Source organism: Ciona intestinalis, chromosome 12, assembly GCF_000224145.3.
Source record: "Ciona intestinalis chromosome 12, KH, whole genome shotgun sequence".
Taxonomy (NCBI): Eukaryota; Metazoa; Chordata; class Ascidiacea; order Phlebobranchia; family Cionidae; genus Ciona; species Ciona intestinalis.
Genome location: NC_020177.2, coordinates 2489330 through 2510014, shown reverse-complemented (window position 1 = coordinate 2510014; position 20685 = coordinate 2489330). Strand labels below are relative to the sequence as shown.

The window sequence follows — 20685 nt, the reverse complement described above, 5'->3', positions numbered from 1 at the left end:
GTTACGTCATAGCACCTACGTCATTCGAAGCTCAGAGGGTAAACCTGAACTACAGAACGTCTTTTGTCCAAACAGTGGCAAGCTAAAAATACAATATCGTCATTTCTAAAGAAGTTAATAAAATAACCCAAAAACCTGGCAGAATTGCATCATAGCGAATTTGTAGCGTTAACTGCAAACATATACAGTTCAACCACTAAGCCGTGTGGATGGTTAAGTAATCAGATTAACCGAAACACGTGCTGATGGATTTCTAGCAGATATAGCGGCTGTCAAAATGCAGACGTTTTAGCTTAACTGCTGTTTAAATAATCGCAAAAATTTAAACTGGCCAATGTCCCTTGACCTTTACAAGGTGAAGATTTTGCTAAAGATAACAGTACATACATGAAAGAAGACTCTGGACTTCGCCTAAAGGATAAAAGCGTTAATTAGCGTTAGACAGCAGATTAGTGCTGGAAGGGCGGCCTTTGTGAAAGCATGTCGGAATATTTTGACAGACAAAGCCACGGACTGAGAAGGATTAATCAAATTTGGTCGTTTCGCTAAGCGGCAAGTTTTTTTTTTTTAAATTCAGTTTTTAAAAAGAGGTTTCGGGTTTTTGTACAACATCGTTTAAAATTCCGAACCAAAGATTTTAGAAAGATAAGATCTTTAACGGCCAAAAGTGAAGGCTAGATTTGAACAAATATTTTAAGTAGCAGCCTGTTTAAGCTGCAAACGTGGCTGTGCTTTTGGGTGACCAAGACGATTTTTCGAAGGATTTTCTAAATTAAGTAATGACATTTCCCCAAATGGCACTATGTGGTGACATTCTATTTGCCCTAATCTGACGACGTGAGTCAGAATTTTTCTGGTAATGAACTTTCCTTGCGTAACAAAGGTAATAAAGGAAATAGGGCTGATCAGAATCCTACTGTATCAGTACATGGGAATCGGAAACGAGAAAAATACTTGGGGGCTAGGAACTAGTTGAATTGAAAGCAAGTACAGTTCGATTCGACCACAAACTTGGAAATGGGAGAGCTTTAAAAACCGACTACAGACTGCCTCGAAATTCACAAGACACAGTGGAGACCAATAAAAGAGCATCACGTAGGACTGGATGTGACCAACATCACGTAATAGGAGGTATATTAAGATGGGAACTGTTTCTGAGATCGTATCTACATGTCACTATGATTGACATTTCACAATTTCCCGAGTGTTTTGACACGAAATTTTGAAGTTGAGAATCATATATGGCTTTTGCAGGTTACTAAGGTGTTAATGCTTTCCGTTGAGGATATACAACGACCTGGAGATTGTGCGAATTGTGGGTGCTGGGCGATTCCAACCAGGCGGTCGCTATCCGGTGTCCTGAGAGTTGGCTCGACCCGAAACGAATTAAATATAAATTCATCATTCGAAGTGTGTTGGCCAGCAGCCTGTCGTCGGCATGGCACCAGTTTGTGTTCGAGAGCAACTTATTTTCGAAGCGTCGTAGTTTCAGGACGAGTGCTTGTCCGGTTTAAGTGTGATGGAAGGTCTCTGCTTGTACTCGACACAAGAATGACCGGTATTAATGGATTTAAAAACTAAACATCCTTTTTCTAAAAGCCCAACCGCGATAACGGTTACAGCAACAGCACTAAGTTCCGAGACAAGAAAATTTGCTCGTTTTTTAGGATTACCGCCACTTGCAGCTTGTATTACAAAATTTAGGCTTCATTTTTCAAAATCAATTACCGCAAATTACAGTCTTTAACACCACGCTACTGCTGCTGTTACTTTACAAAGCGGAAAACGTAAACAAGCTAATATCAATTACTAGCAAGCTATTTGGTTTCCAAAGTTTGTCTTGGTTTTAAGCTATAGCTTAAATCGCGTACAGATAACAACCGTTTTTTTTGCCACCGGAGCCGCATTTATACAAGGTGGTATTTCTAACAACTCCGGTGGTTTTGAATTCGGTTAATTTTGCTATTACATTTCAGGAATACCTTACAAAATACGAAACCACAAATCTCAAGCAGATAGATTTTGGTATCGAAGAACTACATATCAAGAAATCCATGTAATACGATCCGAATAATTTGCCAAAACAGACAAAACTTAGTTTTTTACGCATAAATTCCAGACGAGTTAGATAATATTTTCGTGCATTTTCATAAAGTAATACCGGTATTTAATTTAAAGACAAAATTGTTTGAAATTATGTTTGTATACCAATCCAGAGTTGTTATTATGAGCTATCACAAGCCAATTTTGTGGTCACTGGTAAAACCATTATAAAAACATGGGAGGAATTTCGTTTACGCCACAGTAGTTGTTCATACATCACAATCACTGACAACGAAAACGCGTAATTGAAGTTTATCAGATAAGCTTTTGCATGCGATAAGTTAATAGAAATGCAAATCTTAATATGTATACACAGCTTGTTTTAGGTTTAGTTTCGGTAACAGCGCAATTAAGAAGTTTCAAGCAGATTTTGTAGTGTTTGAATTTGTGAAGGTACCATCACCTTCAAACAACAGACTGAAACCAAATATAAATTGATCTAATCTACCAATACATTCCTACTAACCTGTTTGTCGTATCCGGTTTGTCGTATCCGGTTTGTCGAGCACCAGAGTGTCTGTATATGTAGGACGATACAAGTCACCTATAGGCGTAAAACACAGATTTTCAACGGCGAAAGAAATAGAAGTTATGTAATTCATCATGTAAAAAAGCAACTACAATTGTTTTGTTAAAATCCTTTTTTCGTTTTTGTCTTTAAATATATAAATAAAAAAATATGTTATGCATTCAACGGATTTTCCTAAGGAGCAAATCAGGCTACGCCATTTTGCAAGAGCACACAGAACCGTCATATGAGAAGCAGACATATATATAACTCAATCCAACTCGTTCATAAATAGCTGCATACATTCATTAATTAGTCACGTCCTGAAAGTGACTCAACCAATTGAGGGGTAAGTTTCACAGTTTAAAGACCTGAAAATAACAGGACAAGCAATGCAGGACGACTAAAGCTACAATTCAAAAGTTCCAATCATTTCAAAATCCATCATAATTTCCAAGTACCATAGAACTTGTCAGTGACCACAAGTGACCTGTAAAATAAACTGAATTAATTGGATGATTAGGAGTTTAATTACAGTGGAAGAAAAACTTACCTTTTGGCTGGAGAATATTTATGGACGACTGTTTGTATTTTATGCAGTGATTTAAATGAAAGAATATTTCTTTATTTAATGAACTGAGACTTTAAATACTGCAAGTCATCAAAGCAAACATGATTCAGCAAGAAAAAACGGGTAAGTAACGAAGAAAACGAGCTTAAAAGGAAAATTATGGAGATTAGGAATACACGCGACACCATTTGAAGACAAGTGTAAAACTACAAAAATGTAAATACTTGGCTTAGTTAATGTAAATGTATCTCTTAACACTAGCACTGTTAGTGCAGATGTAGTTAAAACTGTGTTGTTGTATAGAACACTAGTGAACAAATTAGTTTTTGATCGGAATATAACTTGGTTTTTAAAGACAGAGGTGTCAGTCGATTGTTGTTACAGTTACTGGTGTAGCAGCCAGCATGGGGATTTAAATAGAAACTTTTATTACAGGTGGTTATTGCTACGTACAAATTGCACGGTAGATATAAAGTGCTTGTTCTTGGCTTTTAGATATGGGCCATGTGTACGGGTGTGTGTGGAAAAAGCTAAAATGATAAAATGCCATGATGGAAAAATAACGAAAAAACTTATGTTTTCTAGGGTGAAAAAAAAAACAGATTTTACAACGCCCAGCGTTGGGTATCTGATACTTATCGTGTTTTTTCCACAAACAGATATTTGAAAAAATCTGGACACTAATAAAAAAAACTTAAGATAACAGCGGAGGTGAAATTAAAAAACTTGTTTCCCTGTGTCAGGGTTCACTTCACGGGCTCACGCATTTAGAAGATATTATAATGAAACTTGTTTGCTAATCGGGGCTCTAAAAAATGCATAAGTTATCGGCGGACGAAAATATCTAGGTAACTCAGTGATGCACAAAAAATTTCCACTCCCAATCTCAGTGTTGACTAGACGAACTAAAAAAGTCAGTTTCAGTGGCGCAATATGTCCTTATGGCTTGTACGCCAAGCAAAAGGAAGAATTGTTGGCTTTTAGCAGGATACATGCCTTTAATGTGTCAAATAAACTCAACGTAGTTCTCAGGCACCAAACCCTCTTCACCATTTAGCACACCACGTAACCATCCAGGTTCGTCCGTCGGTTGTAACTGCTTGATCAGCATACCAGGCTGGAAGGACAATTCCCCATCGCGTTCGGCCTCGCATGCAAATAGCGTCCGTGCCAAACTCGGAATCGTGACGTCACTTCCTGTCGGCGAAAGCCTGTCCGGTGACGTCACCATGGCAAAGGACCGCGGACGAGACCTGGGTCCATCAGTAGGGCCCCATAAAAAGGATGAGGGCTGGGTACCGATGGCGTTTAATGAATTCTCCTCAGAGGCGTGCTTTTCAGTGGTAGCTCGTAGAGGTACAGGCGTGGCTAATGGGCTTTTAGATTGCTTTGGTGTAGCTGTAAGTAGAGATGGGTTGTTTTCTTCGACAAGAAAGGCTGCAGGAATCAACGCAGATTTCGGTCTCGTGTTCATAGCTGGCGACTTTAACACTTTTCGTTCAGAAGAATCGCTTAAACGAGTTGGTCGTTTTGCTTCCTGCAATCAAATAGATTCAGTAATTATTAAATGGAATAGTTTATGCGAAAAACAGAAACATTTCTATTTTAACTGATATTTAGTGCATTTAGTCAGAGTGGCATGTAACAGTCCTTTATTATTACCATATAATTCTTTTTTCCGAAATATTGTAATGGTTCTTGTGCTAAAATTACAAGATATTTTATTTTTGCTTCAAAAAACACACAAACTACGTTGAGTACAAACAAACTAACAGGAACTTACTGTTGCATCTTTCCTTGTCGTCTTATGTGGCAACCCTGCAGTAACAGCTGTAGCCATCAGCTTCATTTTCCTCTGAGCGATGGACACAGTTTTCGACACATTGTTGTTGTTGCTATTGTGGTTGCGAGTCTTATCAACCTTCGCATACACAACTTGGTCGTCGGCTGAAACAGGTTTCCGACGTAGCAATGACGTCACCCGTTGCTTAGCGGCGCCTGTTTTCTTCCCAGTTTCGCGACGAGTGATGCTGTTCTCCGCATCAGGGTAACTCGGGGTTAAATTTGACTCTTTGGGTTCACTATGGGTCACTGCTCCACGCAAGCGCGGGGAACGAGGGGTTATTTTAGGTCGTTCTTTCGGTTTCAATCCTCCTTTAGGAGTCCATGTCTCTTTAACCGTAAGATTATCTTTGCTCTTTCCGGATGTTGGTTTGATCTCACTATCTGATCCTTCAGGATCATCCTTAACTTCTTCTTTAACTCCGGAGACAAAAGTCTTCTCGGAGCTAGGAGTCATATCTTCAATGTTGAGTTTCATATCGAGAGGAGATCTCTCTCCAAAGTCATCATCCTCATCGGAAGAGGATAAACTGTGATCCGGAGTATGATCTAGTTTATCTCTTTCTGTGGATTTAAAGATAAAACATGAAACTTTAATAGAAGTACATAGTTGAACTGATTGAACTGTACTTATTCCCCATGAATGGCAACATTTTTTAATTGGAAATTTGTACTAGATATTTTCTATAGTGAAAAGGTTTTGACCATGGATTTTTTTATCCAGAAAAAGACATAGATTTTATCCAAAAATTTCCATTTTTTGTAGAAGAAAATTTGTACTAGATATTTTCTATAGTGAAAAGGTTTTGATCATGGGTTTTTTTATCCAGAAAATGACATAGATTTTATCCAAAAATTTCCATTTTTTGTAGAAGAAAATTTGTGCTAGATATTTTCTATAGTGAAAAAAGTATTGATAAACCGATAGTAACTTAATAAGGAAACAAGAAAATGAGATAAAAAACGAACCGTTTCTGTATTTTGTAGTGATGTTGGGACTTGGAGTTCGATTCTGGCTCCGGAACGCTTGGGATCTCTTGAATCTGGAAGAACCATCACTCTCTGTGGATGCTCCATCCTCTTCTAAGATCCCGGGTACTGATGCGTATTCGTAGATGGGACGAGGTCGTTGTCGTAATCTGAGAAGACATTGATGAAGATTGGTGAGTGGGGTGGATGGAAGGAAAAAGAGAGTAATAGAAAAAAGAAAGACAAGGAGAGAAGGTGCTTTAAGAAAGAAAAGAAGAGTAATAAAAAAGTAAAAAAGAGAGAAAATAAAAAACAAAGCAGAGAAGAGAGAAATGAAATATGTTTAATAAAATAAAAGAAACATTAGGAGAAAAAGAGATACTTAGTAGAAAATATTGAACGTAGGCTATTGTTTTAGTCCGGCGCCGTGGCACAATGGTCAGCACGCTTGCCTCGAACCTAAAGGTTACGGGTTAAAGACTTATCGCTGCTACCACTGTGGGCATATGTGTTACAAGTGGGGGAGTAGAACTATATTTGCTATTGGACTTAAAAAACACAAACACAATATCTTTGCCTTATAAAAAAAATAACATTTAACTTACCTCTGTGATGGAAGTCTTGATATCCTAGGGTTTGGTGTGTGAGGTGTGGAGGACTTTTCCGCATCCGTGTCGCTGAATACTTCCTCATCTTCCTCCAGGAACATAAACTCGATGATGATCTCAACGATGATGTTGGAAAACTTGATCTCCATGATCGATTGAACAGTTTCCTAAAAAAGTGTGAATTATGAAGTTTTTTTATGCAAACGTGTGAATTTTTTTTTCTTGGTGGGAATATTTAGTAATTTTTTCCCCACAAACGTGTGATTTTTAAATCTACAAAAAATGCTTAAGGCCAAGAAGGTATTTTTCTTTTGTATTAAAAATTTTAAAAATATGTGTATTTTAATTTTCGTAAAGGTCTGATATTTTGTATTTAAAACTTTTACAAAAACTTTTATAGGTTCGATACCTAAACATGAATTCCATTACTAAACGCTACTAACTGTTAAAAATTGAACAAAAATAATTTTAAATTTACAATACATTCTTCCAAAAATGTGCTTTGAATAAAAATTTGCAAAAAAATAAAACCCCTCAAAAAATATTTTATTTTAAAGTTTACCTATCTGTCTGGAACCAAAATTCTTATGGTATTAAATAATAATATTTTAATAAAAAAAAATCTTTTTTTTAATCCAAAAATCCTTCCTACCTCTCTTTCCCGCATCAATGTTGGTCCGAAACAAACTCCAAGGTTTTGGACCGTCATCTTGTTGACCAAATGATGCGATTGGACTTTACGAAGATGAGGAGCAAGGAGGGAGAGGACGCGCTGGTTCGCTTTCGGGAGTTTGTGGATCAATTCTTTTACTCTGGAAAGTGGAATAGATTAATTACTATATATAGTGTTACTCTACATACAGTGTGCCTGAAAATGAACTGCAATGTATGTATAATATAGTTAAAAATTAAAATGGTGTGGTTGTAATATAACGTGCAAGTGCAACACCACATACGGTAGGTTGGGGGTTAGATGGGATATTTATATTTTCGTCCTTTTTTCTCCTCGCATTTGGTAGTAATCAAAGTATATTAACAGAATTATAAAACTGTTGAAATTTAACTGCTAACTGACAACTGTATCCCATCTAACCCTACAGTACTATATAGCCCAGATAAAAATGTAAGTATAGACAAATTTTACTGGCACTACATACAATAAAAATATTTTGCATGCCAAAGACAGAAAATTGAGGTATTTTTTCTTTGCTGACTATGGATCTCACCAATTATTCAAGCCTGTCACTTTTCTGAAGGTAGATAATAGTAATACATTGACGACAGGGTAATATGCCAACATTGGTTGTGGACTTACTTAGTAACCCTATCATCAGGATTGTTTAATTTTGCTGCGTTGATAAAATCTCGATGAAGTTCAAACGTCATGATGGGTTCTGGAAGATTCCGGAAGCAGCTCTTTAGCGCACTCGTGAGGGTATTTATTTCCCACTCACTGTCGTTGCTGTATTCCACACTATGTAAAACGACAAGAAAATGCTAGTTTACTTACACATTTTGTCACAACCATATGTTTGACGTTCTTTTTTTAGTAAAATCTGGGGGTGACATTGGTACAATGCAGTTACACCCCTGGTTGTCAAATATTATGAACATTGGTTGTCCAAAATGTGATTCTGATTGTTTGTATATATAACCTAAAACTCTACCTATAATGCAAAAACATCAACCACGTTTAAAAATTTGGGCGACATGTCACACCAAAAAAATGTCACCCATGTTTAATAATGTGGGTGACATGTCACACCAGGTACCCAACAGTTTGCCTATCGTCACAACCACGTGCCACCAAAACACAACAACCTCCAACCAACCTGTCACAAAACCACATGCCACCAAAACACAACAACCCCCAACCAACCTGTCACAAGTAGCAGGGCTAACAGCTTGGTTAAGAAGCAAGTCAACTTTCGACAAAACCCCCACAAGTCGATATATTCCTTCATGTTCTACCCCACGCCTCTCTATCTCAGCAATCACATGCTCCACAAACTTAAAACCGGTTTCATCCAGTTTAAACTGGCCTTCCTTCTTCTTAAAATCATGCTGAAATGACGGAATTTTTAAGTTGGGTATTTTATGAAAGTGTAAAAAGAACAAATTTTAAACAGTATGTGGGTTAAAAGGCAACCAGCGATAAAGTAAAACACAATATTGTTTTTTTGTGTCACCTTAAATGTCCCTTGGCTTACAACACACAAGGTAAACATACAACTACACACATATACTACTGGTAATAATAACCAAATATTACCCATTTTTAAATGTATTTTTAGTTCAAGTAGAAGTTCATTTGGCATAAAAAAAGTACAAATATAAAGTATAAAAAATCTATAAATATAACAAGTATAAAAAAAAACAGTAATGACCAACAAAAAAGTGGGACTGCTACCAAAAACAGTAATGATCTGCAGTGGGGTTCCTACTATATATAATAACTTAAAAAAACACCAAATTTGTAATAATGTTGTTCCAAGCAAGGAAGAGGACCTACTTTAGTCTTGATGTACTCGGGCTCCCTCCCATCCATCACTGACATCCACTTCTTACGATCCACATCCGAGACTGCTTGGAAAGTGAGGAGTGATTGTTTCCCGGATTGATCCTGGGATCAAAAATGAAGGTTAGGTGGAAAATGATATTATAGCTCAATTTTTGTAAACAATTTTTACAATATTTTTTTTTTAAATTTAAACAAAACTTTTAAAAATTGTAACAATTTTTTTTCTAAAGAATTCACTGTAACAAAAAAATGAAGGTAATGCCTTGGTTCCAATTAAAATAAGCCTACAGTTTAATAAAAAAAAAAGTGAAAAAAGCAAAGCGTTTACAAGTACGAAAGAGAATCGGCTACAGCGTAATAATTGCATGTTGTTTTTACAAAAAAGTTTGAGATATTACTATAATACAATATTATAAAAAAATTTTTTTTTTACAACTTAGGTTATATACTCATAAAACAAAACATGGGAAACATATATACAAAAAACAATGGGAACAAAGTTAGGGAGTTAAAGGGGTCACAAACATACAACTTAAAGGGGATAACCAATAGACAGCTTTGGAATTTTATAGGGGTCAACAAAATGGTTTAAGAAGTAATGAGAGATTAACATATAGTTTATTATGAAGTAGTTTCTTCAATATAATAAGATTATCATTATAATTTATAACCTAATGTATATTACCATTCATATGGCAGACACATTTTTTGTTGGTTACATTTTGTTGGTTACACCAATTTATAAATTAACAAAGACTTTAAGAGCCTACAAAAGTTTAACGGCCACCGTTAAAATATATTATTGAACCATAACTTATCATATAGGAGTTACATTACATATGGCTCAATTATAGATATCTTTTGTTACAATTACATTATTTAGGTATATAATATATGTAACTTGTTTACACAACAATGGTGACTCAATGCCTCTGTTGAGCATGAATCAGTTGAATTATGAAATATCATATTTTGGTATATATTTTGGCTTAAGGCAACAATAACAATATCAATATCATTGTAATGTAGTATAGATCAAAGTATCAGAAGAAGCACGAACAAATCAAAATAACAAAAAATCATTGGATGTACTATCATTTTAAAAACAACGCAAAACATTTTGCATTTTAAAATTTAGATTTGCAAACATTGTAATTTTGTTGCTAAAAGCCAAAAATAATAAAATGGTTTAAAAAATTGACACATAAAGTGTGCAACTTTAAACACATGTGTGTAACTTTATTTGTAACTTAAAACACACAAAAAGTGTGTAACTCTAAAACAGCTTTTTAAATATTATTTACGAACAGTAAAAATTCACCTCCACTTCCAAGTCAAAGCAGAATCTTTTATCAATGGAGTCGGTTATCCTCCTGGTACAAGTCTTCACAATAACTGGTTCAGCGAACCCCACAGCTGGAGCTTGATTTAGTGATGGAATGGCAGAAGTAGGGTGATGGTAGGGGGTAAGCATTTGAAACAACTTGGCTTCTTTGGTGTACATACAGAAGTATTTTGTCCATTTGGAAGTGAACCTGGAATTAGCACAGTAATAATGTAATAAACTATGTGGTATCTATCTATGTATATAGTAGGTTGGGAGAAGATGGGACACCTGTTCATTCTATTTTCTTGTCCAGTTTGGTAGTAAACAAAGAACACCTAAAGATTTATAAAACTGTATCCTTACAACTCTTATAGACCGTTGTTAATTGTTTAAAACACAATCAGGATATTTGAATATTATGTACTAAAGGTGTCCCATCTTCCCCCAACCTACAGTAATATCTATAAATGTATAAATTGTTGCTGCATAAGCTTGGTTTTTAAAACACCTCTTCTGACATTTACTTGTCTACCGATATTTCCCAGTCCTTTACAGTTGAATGGCACTAATATATTCAACGAAACATACATTTAATTAGTGAAAATAACAGCACAAAATATATAGTGACATATATCAGTTCATACACCACCTCAACAATTACTGAAACAGGGTGATATTCTATTAAGTAGTGCTAGGCTGCTCCTTCAAAATGATTAAACTTCAGTAAAAACCTATATATTTAAAATTTTAAGCTGTTTAAAGAAAATTAAGTAATGCTAACATAAGCACAACACAACTTAAATATATAAATTTTACCTTGAACTGATAGGATTTTTCTCGTTAAGAAAAAGGTATCCTGCCTTGGTCCACTGCACCCCGCTTCCAGCTGACTCCTCAGCAGTATCTGGATGATCTGACATCTTCCTCATCAGTGTTTTCGTCTTTTCCCGAGTCCCATCATATTGCGCTCGAGTGGAAACGAGTCGAATCTTTGGGGAAAAATATGAATAAAGTTTAAATTTAAATTAATTAGGTATAGAAAAACTAAAAATAAAATTGTTTAAATAAATTAAATATGAATAAAATGTTAATTTAAAGATATTAATATTTTTTAAAGTAAAACTTATATTTAAGCAGCTAATGGTTTATTTTTATTTTGTTGGTTGTAAAAAAAAAAAAAAAAAAACAACAAAAGATGATTTTATACACATCCATAAAAACAACCAGAAAAGGCAATGTGTATACTCCGGTGCACATATTTGTAACATGTGGCCAAAATATGGTGTTTCTATTTTGGTAATTACACCAATTCTATTAAATAATGTAGATAGGTCAGTTTCTACGTGGCAGACCAGAAGCAGCTAGGATTTAGGCTAGATGACAATCATATCACTTTCAGTAACTACCTCAACAGGGAATCTTTCTTATATGGTATATAATGTATCCTAAAGTTATATCCTGAGCCATGGGTGTGAAACCTACAGTCTTCAGGCCTAATTTACCCAGTAATTTCACTCGGACCAAATTCACCCAGTAGTCTACGGGTTCACCCAGTAATTTATACCCAGCACTTCTGTAAAAAAATGCACACTTCTGACCCCTGTCCTAATCAAACACTACGAAATACTTTCACAGCATTTATAACTCACAAAAAAAAAAAAATTTAAAATTTTTTTTTTATCCCAACCTGTAACTCTTTCATGTAATCCTTGCAGTCGTTTGCCGTTTCATGGCTTTGATGGAAGAAGTTGAAATATACCTGGATCAAAATAACTTATGATGTCACAAGTGCTTCTGGACTGAACAAACATATATTGATAAGAAGAGACAATATTATGTTACTTGTATCTCAGCAACTGGAAACAACTTCTAGTTTGTGCTAGGTTACATTTTTTGGAATTTTAGATTTTTTAACTACTACGGGAATGACATTCTTGGCTACCTAAAAGTTAGTCGTTCGCGGTTACTGTTGGTTCCGCATTTTTTAGTCAATGACTAAATTTCTGTGCATTACTTATTACAGAAGTAAAATTTTAGTCAGTCGATTTAGGCAGCAACTCGATTAGTTGCTACCCGAGAATGACACCCCGGTTAATACATGGGATGGGGTAATAATAGGCCCCTGTTAGTACATGGTGTAGGGTAATAATGGGCCAATCCCGGCCTAAATCCTAGGACCCATGGCGTTTCACGCCGCGGGACCTCACTTACATAGAACAGAATAATACATGGTAACATGACAAATAATATAGCATAGCTGATAACCTGTGTAGTGTATACATCAATTTTAACACACATAACTTACATATATAGGGTTAAAAAGAAAAAAAATTAACAAAAAAATACCAAAAAAACTTATATTTAACAACAACACTGTTTACTTCCATAAAACTTCATACCAATTCACTGCATTGTTAAATTCAAAATTACTAAGAAATAGACACATGTTATTCAAATTTAAATCTTGAAACTTATTTCAGTTATTCAGTAAACAGCAATCGTATGTTAGCTAAATGCTTCACTATCAACAATTACCAGTAATATGCCGACATTGCTACACCAGCTATGCACAATAACATTGTGTTTGCATAACAGTAGTCAACACTAAGGGAGCTTAATACAGAATTTCAAACTGTACAGCACAGACTGGGTACTGCTGTTAAACAGTTTACACTTTAAAATTTAAGTGTCACTATATAGTAGGGTGCAGTAAGACGATCCAAATATCCTGATCGCGCTTTAAACAGTTAACAACGGTCTATGGGAGCCGTGAGAATCGGGTTTTATAATTCTTTAATGTTTTTTGTTTACCACCAAATGGGACGATAAAATATAATAAAAAGGTGCCTCATTTTCCCCCCAACCCACTATATATATAATTGTGCATTAGTTTTAAACCATCTGTAGATTAAATATTTCCATCCTACCTGCATAAACATAAGCAAATGTTCCACAAATTCAAACTTCTTTCTTTCTTGCACCTCCTGCAGTTTGTAGACATAGTTCAAAGCTTCCTTGTGGAAAGTTTTCTTGTGGGTAAACAACTCATTGTCAGACTCCTGTAGATAATGATATGGTTAATAAAAAGCATTACTTCTCAATAATTATATATGTAGTAGGGTAGGGAAGATGGGGCACCTTTCACCTTTTCATTCATTCTATTTTCTCATCCTGTTTGGTAGTATACAAAGAGCATTCAAAGAATTATAAAACCATATTCTCACTACTCGCATAGACCATTGTTAATTGATTTGTTTAAAACACAATCATAATATTTAGATATTATGTGCTAAAGGTGTTCCGTCTTTCCCCACCCTACTATATGTCTAAAACATTAGTAAATAATGCAACTTTCTTAATTCCTCAATTTTTGCTACGTGATAGCTTTGGCTATAGTTGGGTGCCAAACTTTGTACAGCTGTGGTTCAATACAATAAAAATTGCTGGGTGAAATATTATTATAGAGTCCTAGTAAAGACAGTTTTGGTTTATGACCATTTTAAACAATCATATAAAAACGAAATTCCAAAAAACTTGATTAAGCCGTATGCGGCAAAGTAATGAATGTATGTATGTGTGCCAAGGTATTATACAAAGACAGGATGTTGCTGATCAATATTATACAACCAAGCTTCTGTCAAGAAGTAATTGAAATTTTGGTTAGTTTACAACAATAAAAAGGTCGAATTTCCCATCCAGCACTTTTTTTTTTTTTTTTTTTTTTTTTTTTTTTTTTTTTTTTTGATTTTAATTTTCTTGCATCTATTTTTTTATTTTTTTCTGGGTTTTGTCTTTTATGATTTTTTTGTTGGTCTTATTACAAGACATCAGGAACATTGTTGGGTGCACTGCATTGGGTCGGACCTCATAAGGTCTGATTACTCAGTTGAACTTATTAATCCATCGAACATTAAATACCTTCTGTTTGTGGGGTTGGCGCAGTACCAACATGGAGTGTAATTAATACACTTGAATGGCTGGTATACATTACACAGAGCTTATCGCTTGATTAAGCAACGTCAAAGTTAAAGGATTTACACTTAACAAATTTAAATGTCACTATATTTAACAATTAGGCATTAGTTGCAATACATCTGCATGACAAACTGGTATTTTTACCCAATATAAAGCAATTATAGAAACAACATATATGACATGACATTAGCAGCGCATTGTAAGGAATAAGAATAAATAATAATAACCCTCACAAAGTTACGGTGGGAATTTAGACACTCATCCAAAAATATAACAAGATATATATTATATATAAACTATGAAATAGTGTCAAACATGGTAGACTTAGAGATGGAAAAAAAAGATAAAACCAACAAGTTTTTGCAAAGAGGTCAATTTGGGTGATGGCTATGTGTGGAGCTTCAGAGATGGGTCTTTTGCCCATTTTTGCTGCTGAGCTATGACCACACTATGGCACTAGACACTAAGTTCTGTGACTTGCATACCTAGGCCAATATTAGATAGGTTTCGCCATGCTACCCCGGACCTCAATCACTATTCTTCTAATTAAAACTATATTCATGCAAGACCCAAAACTATCTTGTATTTGTGGGGAAACATGAATTTAGAAAACAGTTATTTTTAGCAAAGAGGTCAATTTGGGTGATGGCCGTAGTAGGTTGCAAGTAGCTTCAGTTTCTGCTTTACTGCAAGCTCGAACTTCAACCGTATGCGCTTCTCATTCCCAATCTTAGGCTCCATTTATCAGGCAGCCTTCCTTACGTTGGGAGAACTATGCGCTACCAAGGAACTGAGTGGTTTTGCCAATGCTTCCCCGGACCTCAATTGTTATTGTACTACTTGGGACTATATAAGAGCCAGACGAAAAGTATCTAGTGTTTGTGGGGACTTCACGACCATGTCCACTAAATCACACCAACATTATGAATTGGTCTTCCTAGAGTTTTACACTGTTGAAGTATCCATACAAACAAGCAGGGCAAATATTGCATATTAGAGACATGTTTTGAGCTATGAATGTAACTGCATTTTAACCATGTCACCCAGATTTTGTTAAAAATTCCAAAAATGTGACGCTATGAACACAATTACCCATTTAAGAGTGTATGGAACAAACACATTGTTAAATTTTGAACCAAGGGTTCATGTACCTACTACACCGGTGTAAACAAACAACAACTTTCAATTTCTGAACTAGAAATAGGAAGTTGTAGAAGCATTAAAACTTGGTTGATCAATGCAGCTATAAATGTGTAATGGGCCACTCAAAGAGCAACTTTTTTACAAGCTTTTTGTTCATTCAAACACAATTAGTTTATACCACTGGTTGTAAAAAAAATCACTGCAACCATAAAATGAGTCTACAGCCAATGTTAGCATAAAATGAGTTATTTTTTTAGGTTTTTTTACAGTTCAATTTTAACAGCAGAACAGGAACTCTTTAAACTTAAGCATAATGTTATACTTGAATAATTTAACAATAAGTTCTCGGACTGCATTATGCAACACACAGACTCAAATCAGAAGGGAAATAAAGTATATTTCATACAGACATACAGACATACAGACATAGTATTACTCACTGTCACCACTAGTATCATAGCGAAACACAAAGCATGTAACGTATTGTTTAGTAACAAACGCAAATTTATATTGCCTTAACTTGAACTTTAAAAATGAAAAATAAGAGGTGCTGACTAAAATTGCTGAAATATTATAACGTAATGCAACACTTATTGCGGAAGCAGACAACTTGAGACAAGTAATATCATGTTTTTATTAGAGAATAGAGACCTATCAATATTTTCCACTGAAACCAATACCAATATTTTTAGCTTTTACCAACACTGATATTTGACAGTAAAACCTATGAAAGGATCAGTATTAATCAAAATTAATACCTGTATTCAAGATACCGCAGATTATGAACATTAAACTATGAGCCTACAACGCACCTCAAACTACGACGTACGTGAAGACTAAACTTTGATGCACGTGAAGTTTAAACTATGACTTCTAATATATCGGTCAACCTCTAGTTTTTATTGTTTTGCATTTTGATGCTTTTGCTTTATACTACTATCTTATAAACATTTAAACTGAAGTTAACCTAATTTAGCTGATTTTTACACAAACAATTGGAATTCTTTAACAGTTTAAAATAAAAATATTATAACAAAATCAAATTCAACCTATCTACAAATAAAATGCATTTTCTAGGTTAAACACTATACACCATAAAGGTAACAGCTTGCACAACAAAACGTATTGTTAAAATATAAGGTAAAACCTTACTTGAAGTTGCTGACACTTTTTCTTGTGTGACAGGGCAAGGGTTTGTTCCAGTTGTTTGTAATATCTTTCACTTGCTTTATCAAAAGCTTTTTTTGAACTTCTGTAGCTGTGGATGTGTTCTTTCCTGAAACTGTAAAATACCGGTCCCTTAAATAAGTGCATGTCCGCTATGTCCACTATGTAGTGAATGTCCACAATATTCGTTATGTCTGCTATGGCCACTATGTAGTGAACATTGTGGACATAGCGGACAAAGTGGACATAGTGAATATTGTGGACATAGCGGACATGCACTAATTAAAGAGACCCCACAGAATGTAGATTAGACCATTATTTTCCTGCTTTAAATTATACATTTTGTCTGGAATTACAGTAGTGTAACAGGAAATTCTGTAGCACTGTTGCTTTTCTAAGACTATTAACAGCAGTGTGGTTGGCATTATATTATGTCCTGGGACAAATATATTACCAACTGTAAACCATTTGACAAATCAAATGCATTCAAACAATCAGAAATTGAAACAAACAACTCTTAGGTTTATAATGTAAGACACACAAAATTCCCGCTGTATTATTTTTTCTTTTTATGTAAACCAATCTAAATCAAACTACAAAAAGCCATTATTAAACAATAAACATCAAAATTAATCACATGACTACGTAAAAATATGCTGTGGGTTTTTTTTTTTTGATGATATGGTATAAGAAATATGACTTACTCTTCTGAAAGGTTTTAATTTTGTTTTTTAATTAAGTAAAAACCACCTAACTGGATTAAACTAGAAAAAGTCATCATTAAACATCAAAATTGATCAAATACCTAAACAGGCTTTGGGGTTTTTGTAAAAAATTATATGCAAATGTGACTTACTCTTCTAAGGGTTTAATAAGTTGTAGTTCAGATCGTTCAATTGTGCTTGACCAATCATTAGCCACCTCCTCAAGCATTAAACCAAACTCCTTTAAAGATCCAGCTTAAAGATAAAGAAAGTGAAGGTCAGGCTATTGCTGCAGTTACATGACACTTCTGCAGTATTTTTATAGCCACAGGCCATCCATTATCAAATTATTTGTGTGTCGATCAAAAATCAAGTTTGAGGGGATGGGTGTTAAAGTTTGAATAAAAATACCAATATTTACAAGTATATATGTATTTAAGCTTTAAATTATGATACTGTGAACTTGTATCCATGAGACCATGAGGTCCATGACTACCATTTACAATCAAATGCCTTTTTTTATTATAACAGGTATATAAAGTCCATATACCAAGTTTCTAATATATATTGGTAAGCAGACATGATATTTTAGGATTCTCAAGTTAAACCTTTAAAAATCAGGCCTTTAACTAGTACATGTATGCTATATCTATCTAGTTGGCATTAATGACATAAGGAACATAGTTAATTTGTAACCATAGTATACATGCACCAAAAAAAGGGCCCCTTAAAAAATTGGTTACCGAACTGTTACATATCTAAACAAGCATACAAGTAAAGACAGAGTAAAGCCAACGCAACTGACACAACATTGGGAATTAAGCTCGAAGCCAAAGAGACCTACCTATTCCTTTTTCTGTATCAGTTAAATTTTCGCCGATGCAATCAAACTGGAAGTTCTGGAGTCGGTCATTAAAAACATTCATCATTTTTCCCTGTTGTCGTGAGGCATTCAGCATATTCTTAGCATCCTGGTGTTTAGAAATTGTGTGTAAATTTGGTGATGTGTATGCTTCTAACCAAGAGGTAACAGGTTCAAGGCTTGTCGCTGCTACTATTGTGGGCGTATGTGTCCTTGGGTAAGACACTTACTGGCAATTGCTCCAACCCAGTGGTCACTAATGGGTGGTCTAAATTATCAAACAGTCATACAAAATGAAAAAAAATGAAAATAAACAACCACACACAAAGTTACATACCAGGAAACTCGTAACCTGGCACAAGGTTTATGAAACAGAACACCCATGTTATAACGACTTCCGTTTTTTTTGGCCACACGAGGATTAAACAAGTTAAATTCATTCATAAAATTCAGTGAAGGACAAGAAGATATAGTTTATTTATGATAAATAAATGAAGGCTTGTTAAAATTATACTAGGAGTAAAGGGGAAGTGTTAATCAACAATTTTAAACAAATAGTTAATTACAAATTGAAACTTTATCATCATTTTAAAAACTAATTTACATATAGGCTTTTGAATGATTTGAATCAAGTTACAATTAAACACTAAACATGGTTCAACTTTGAAAAAACGTTCAATTAAACATAGTTTAAACTGCAAGTCTGTTTTTTTTAGCATGTTATTTAAAAACTCGCATGCATTCGTTAGAATAACAATTGCATTATAAATAGCTGAGAAGAGAACTCCAAATAAGGACGGGGGCAAGTGAAAACACATGCATGATGTGTCATGTATACACGATTCACGCTGCGTCATAATAGTTATTGGTGACTCAACATTCCGTTACAAGTAGGAAATGACATGGTCCCCCGTGGGATTTAAACATCCGACAGTTTAATTTAGACAAAAGAACCTGGAAAGCTACACTACAATATTGTGAGGCAAATTGGCACAATGTTTGTCCAAGTAATATTTATGTAAAATGAACTTGACAACCTGATAAACCAGGTTTTTATAGAAACACCGGAAATTTCATTATAGCCGTTATGAGTGCCTGGGGTAACCGAACTTTTGAAACAGGAGTGATATCATAATTATGATTTACCAATCCAGTTTTGTACCTAAAGCAGATTTCCTATTGCTGTTATATGTCCATACAAACAAGCAGAGTCAAAGTATATACATTGCAATCGCTCTATTAATCAATTAAGTTAAATATGTTTGCCAACTGTAAAAAGTGTAGCCGCATTTTAACAATGTCACCTAATGTTTTGATACAAATTCATTAAACATGATATCAATACGGCCAGATGATACAGTAAAAAGGTGCCTACTGCCTAAACTTATTATCACGATACAATCTTTTTATACGGGTTTATGATTTAGTCTGTAATGAATGTAACTTGAACTGAAATATGATAATAGTTCCAATCGAATGTCGCCTGAACTTAAGGAGCCATACCAATGGAAAATCGAAACAATTTGAATATAAAGATTTAAAAAACAAAGATGCTTAAATGTGATCTAAAGGTACCACCTAAGTTTAAGAATTTACATTAAATCCAACCGCTAAAGTAAACAATTTTGCAAGGGATTTTCCTGAAAAAAAAAACTTTGACCGTTCTAGTTTCTAAGTACTATTCTTGATTTTGTTGTAGCTTTAACAATAAATACTTCTGCTTTGCGAAAATATATATCAAAACAATTTAACATACAGGCTTTATGATTTGATTTCTCAATTAAACATGGCTACATAGCCTACATTCCTACATAACACGTCAAGTCGCATTAGTTAATTTTTGCCCCTTTATTATGGTAAAAATGTTTATTCCGTTTCACTGATACATGATATGCCATTTTTTTACGAAAAAGTTGGTCGTTCGTCTTAAAAATTAAGTTTAAAAAAATGTGCTAAGTCAGCACAATCTGTTATGTAGCTTAGTTCAACCATACATAGTAACTCTATTACGGATTACCTGGACACATTAAATTACCTTTATAAGTTGCTTGATCTGTGAATTTGTTCTTTCAAGTTCGTCTTCGTACTCTTGTATACTTTTCCTAAAGAATGGCGAGTCAAGAAAACAGTCGGAGAATTCCAATGTATGCAACACCATGATTTTTGAACGCGCGTATAAATCGTAACTTCCTAATCTCTAATATTGCACAACACTCATCTAAATAAAAAAAAATATTTTTACCAAGCCTGAACTAGTACGCTCATTTACATTTGTTTTGCGTGTCGAATCGAAATGCAAAAACTTTGATTTTACTATTTTAACCGCTAAAATGAACTTTTTGAATTTAATACGGTGTAAGTAGATTTATATCTGTCCTTACTTTA

At 34.5% G+C, this 20685-nt stretch overlaps 1 protein-coding gene across 1 annotated transcript; it reads right to left on the bottom strand.

Annotated features, from left to right (window-relative positions):
- Nucleotides 1-3214: 3214 nt before the first annotated feature.
- Nucleotides 3215-20534, bottom strand: LOC100176793 (rho GTPase-activating protein 26). Its single transcript, XM_026837206.1, has 16 exons — nucleotides 20336-20534; nucleotides 18283-18409; nucleotides 17591-17693; nucleotides 16720-16849; nucleotides 13377-13508; nucleotides 12137-12208; nucleotides 11266-11438; nucleotides 10444-10657; nucleotides 9114-9224; nucleotides 8481-8665; nucleotides 7917-8075; nucleotides 7254-7413; nucleotides 6599-6768; nucleotides 5994-6163; nucleotides 4966-5588; nucleotides 3215-4719 (listed from the first exon to the last, which is right to left on the bottom strand). The coding sequence occupies exons 1-16, from the start codon at nucleotides 20456-20458 to the stop codon at nucleotides 4189-4191; spliced, it is 3183 nt and encodes a 1060-aa protein (XP_026693007.1). The 5' UTR covers nucleotides 20459-20534; the 3' UTR covers nucleotides 3215-4188.
- Nucleotides 20535-20685: the final 151 nt, after the last annotated feature.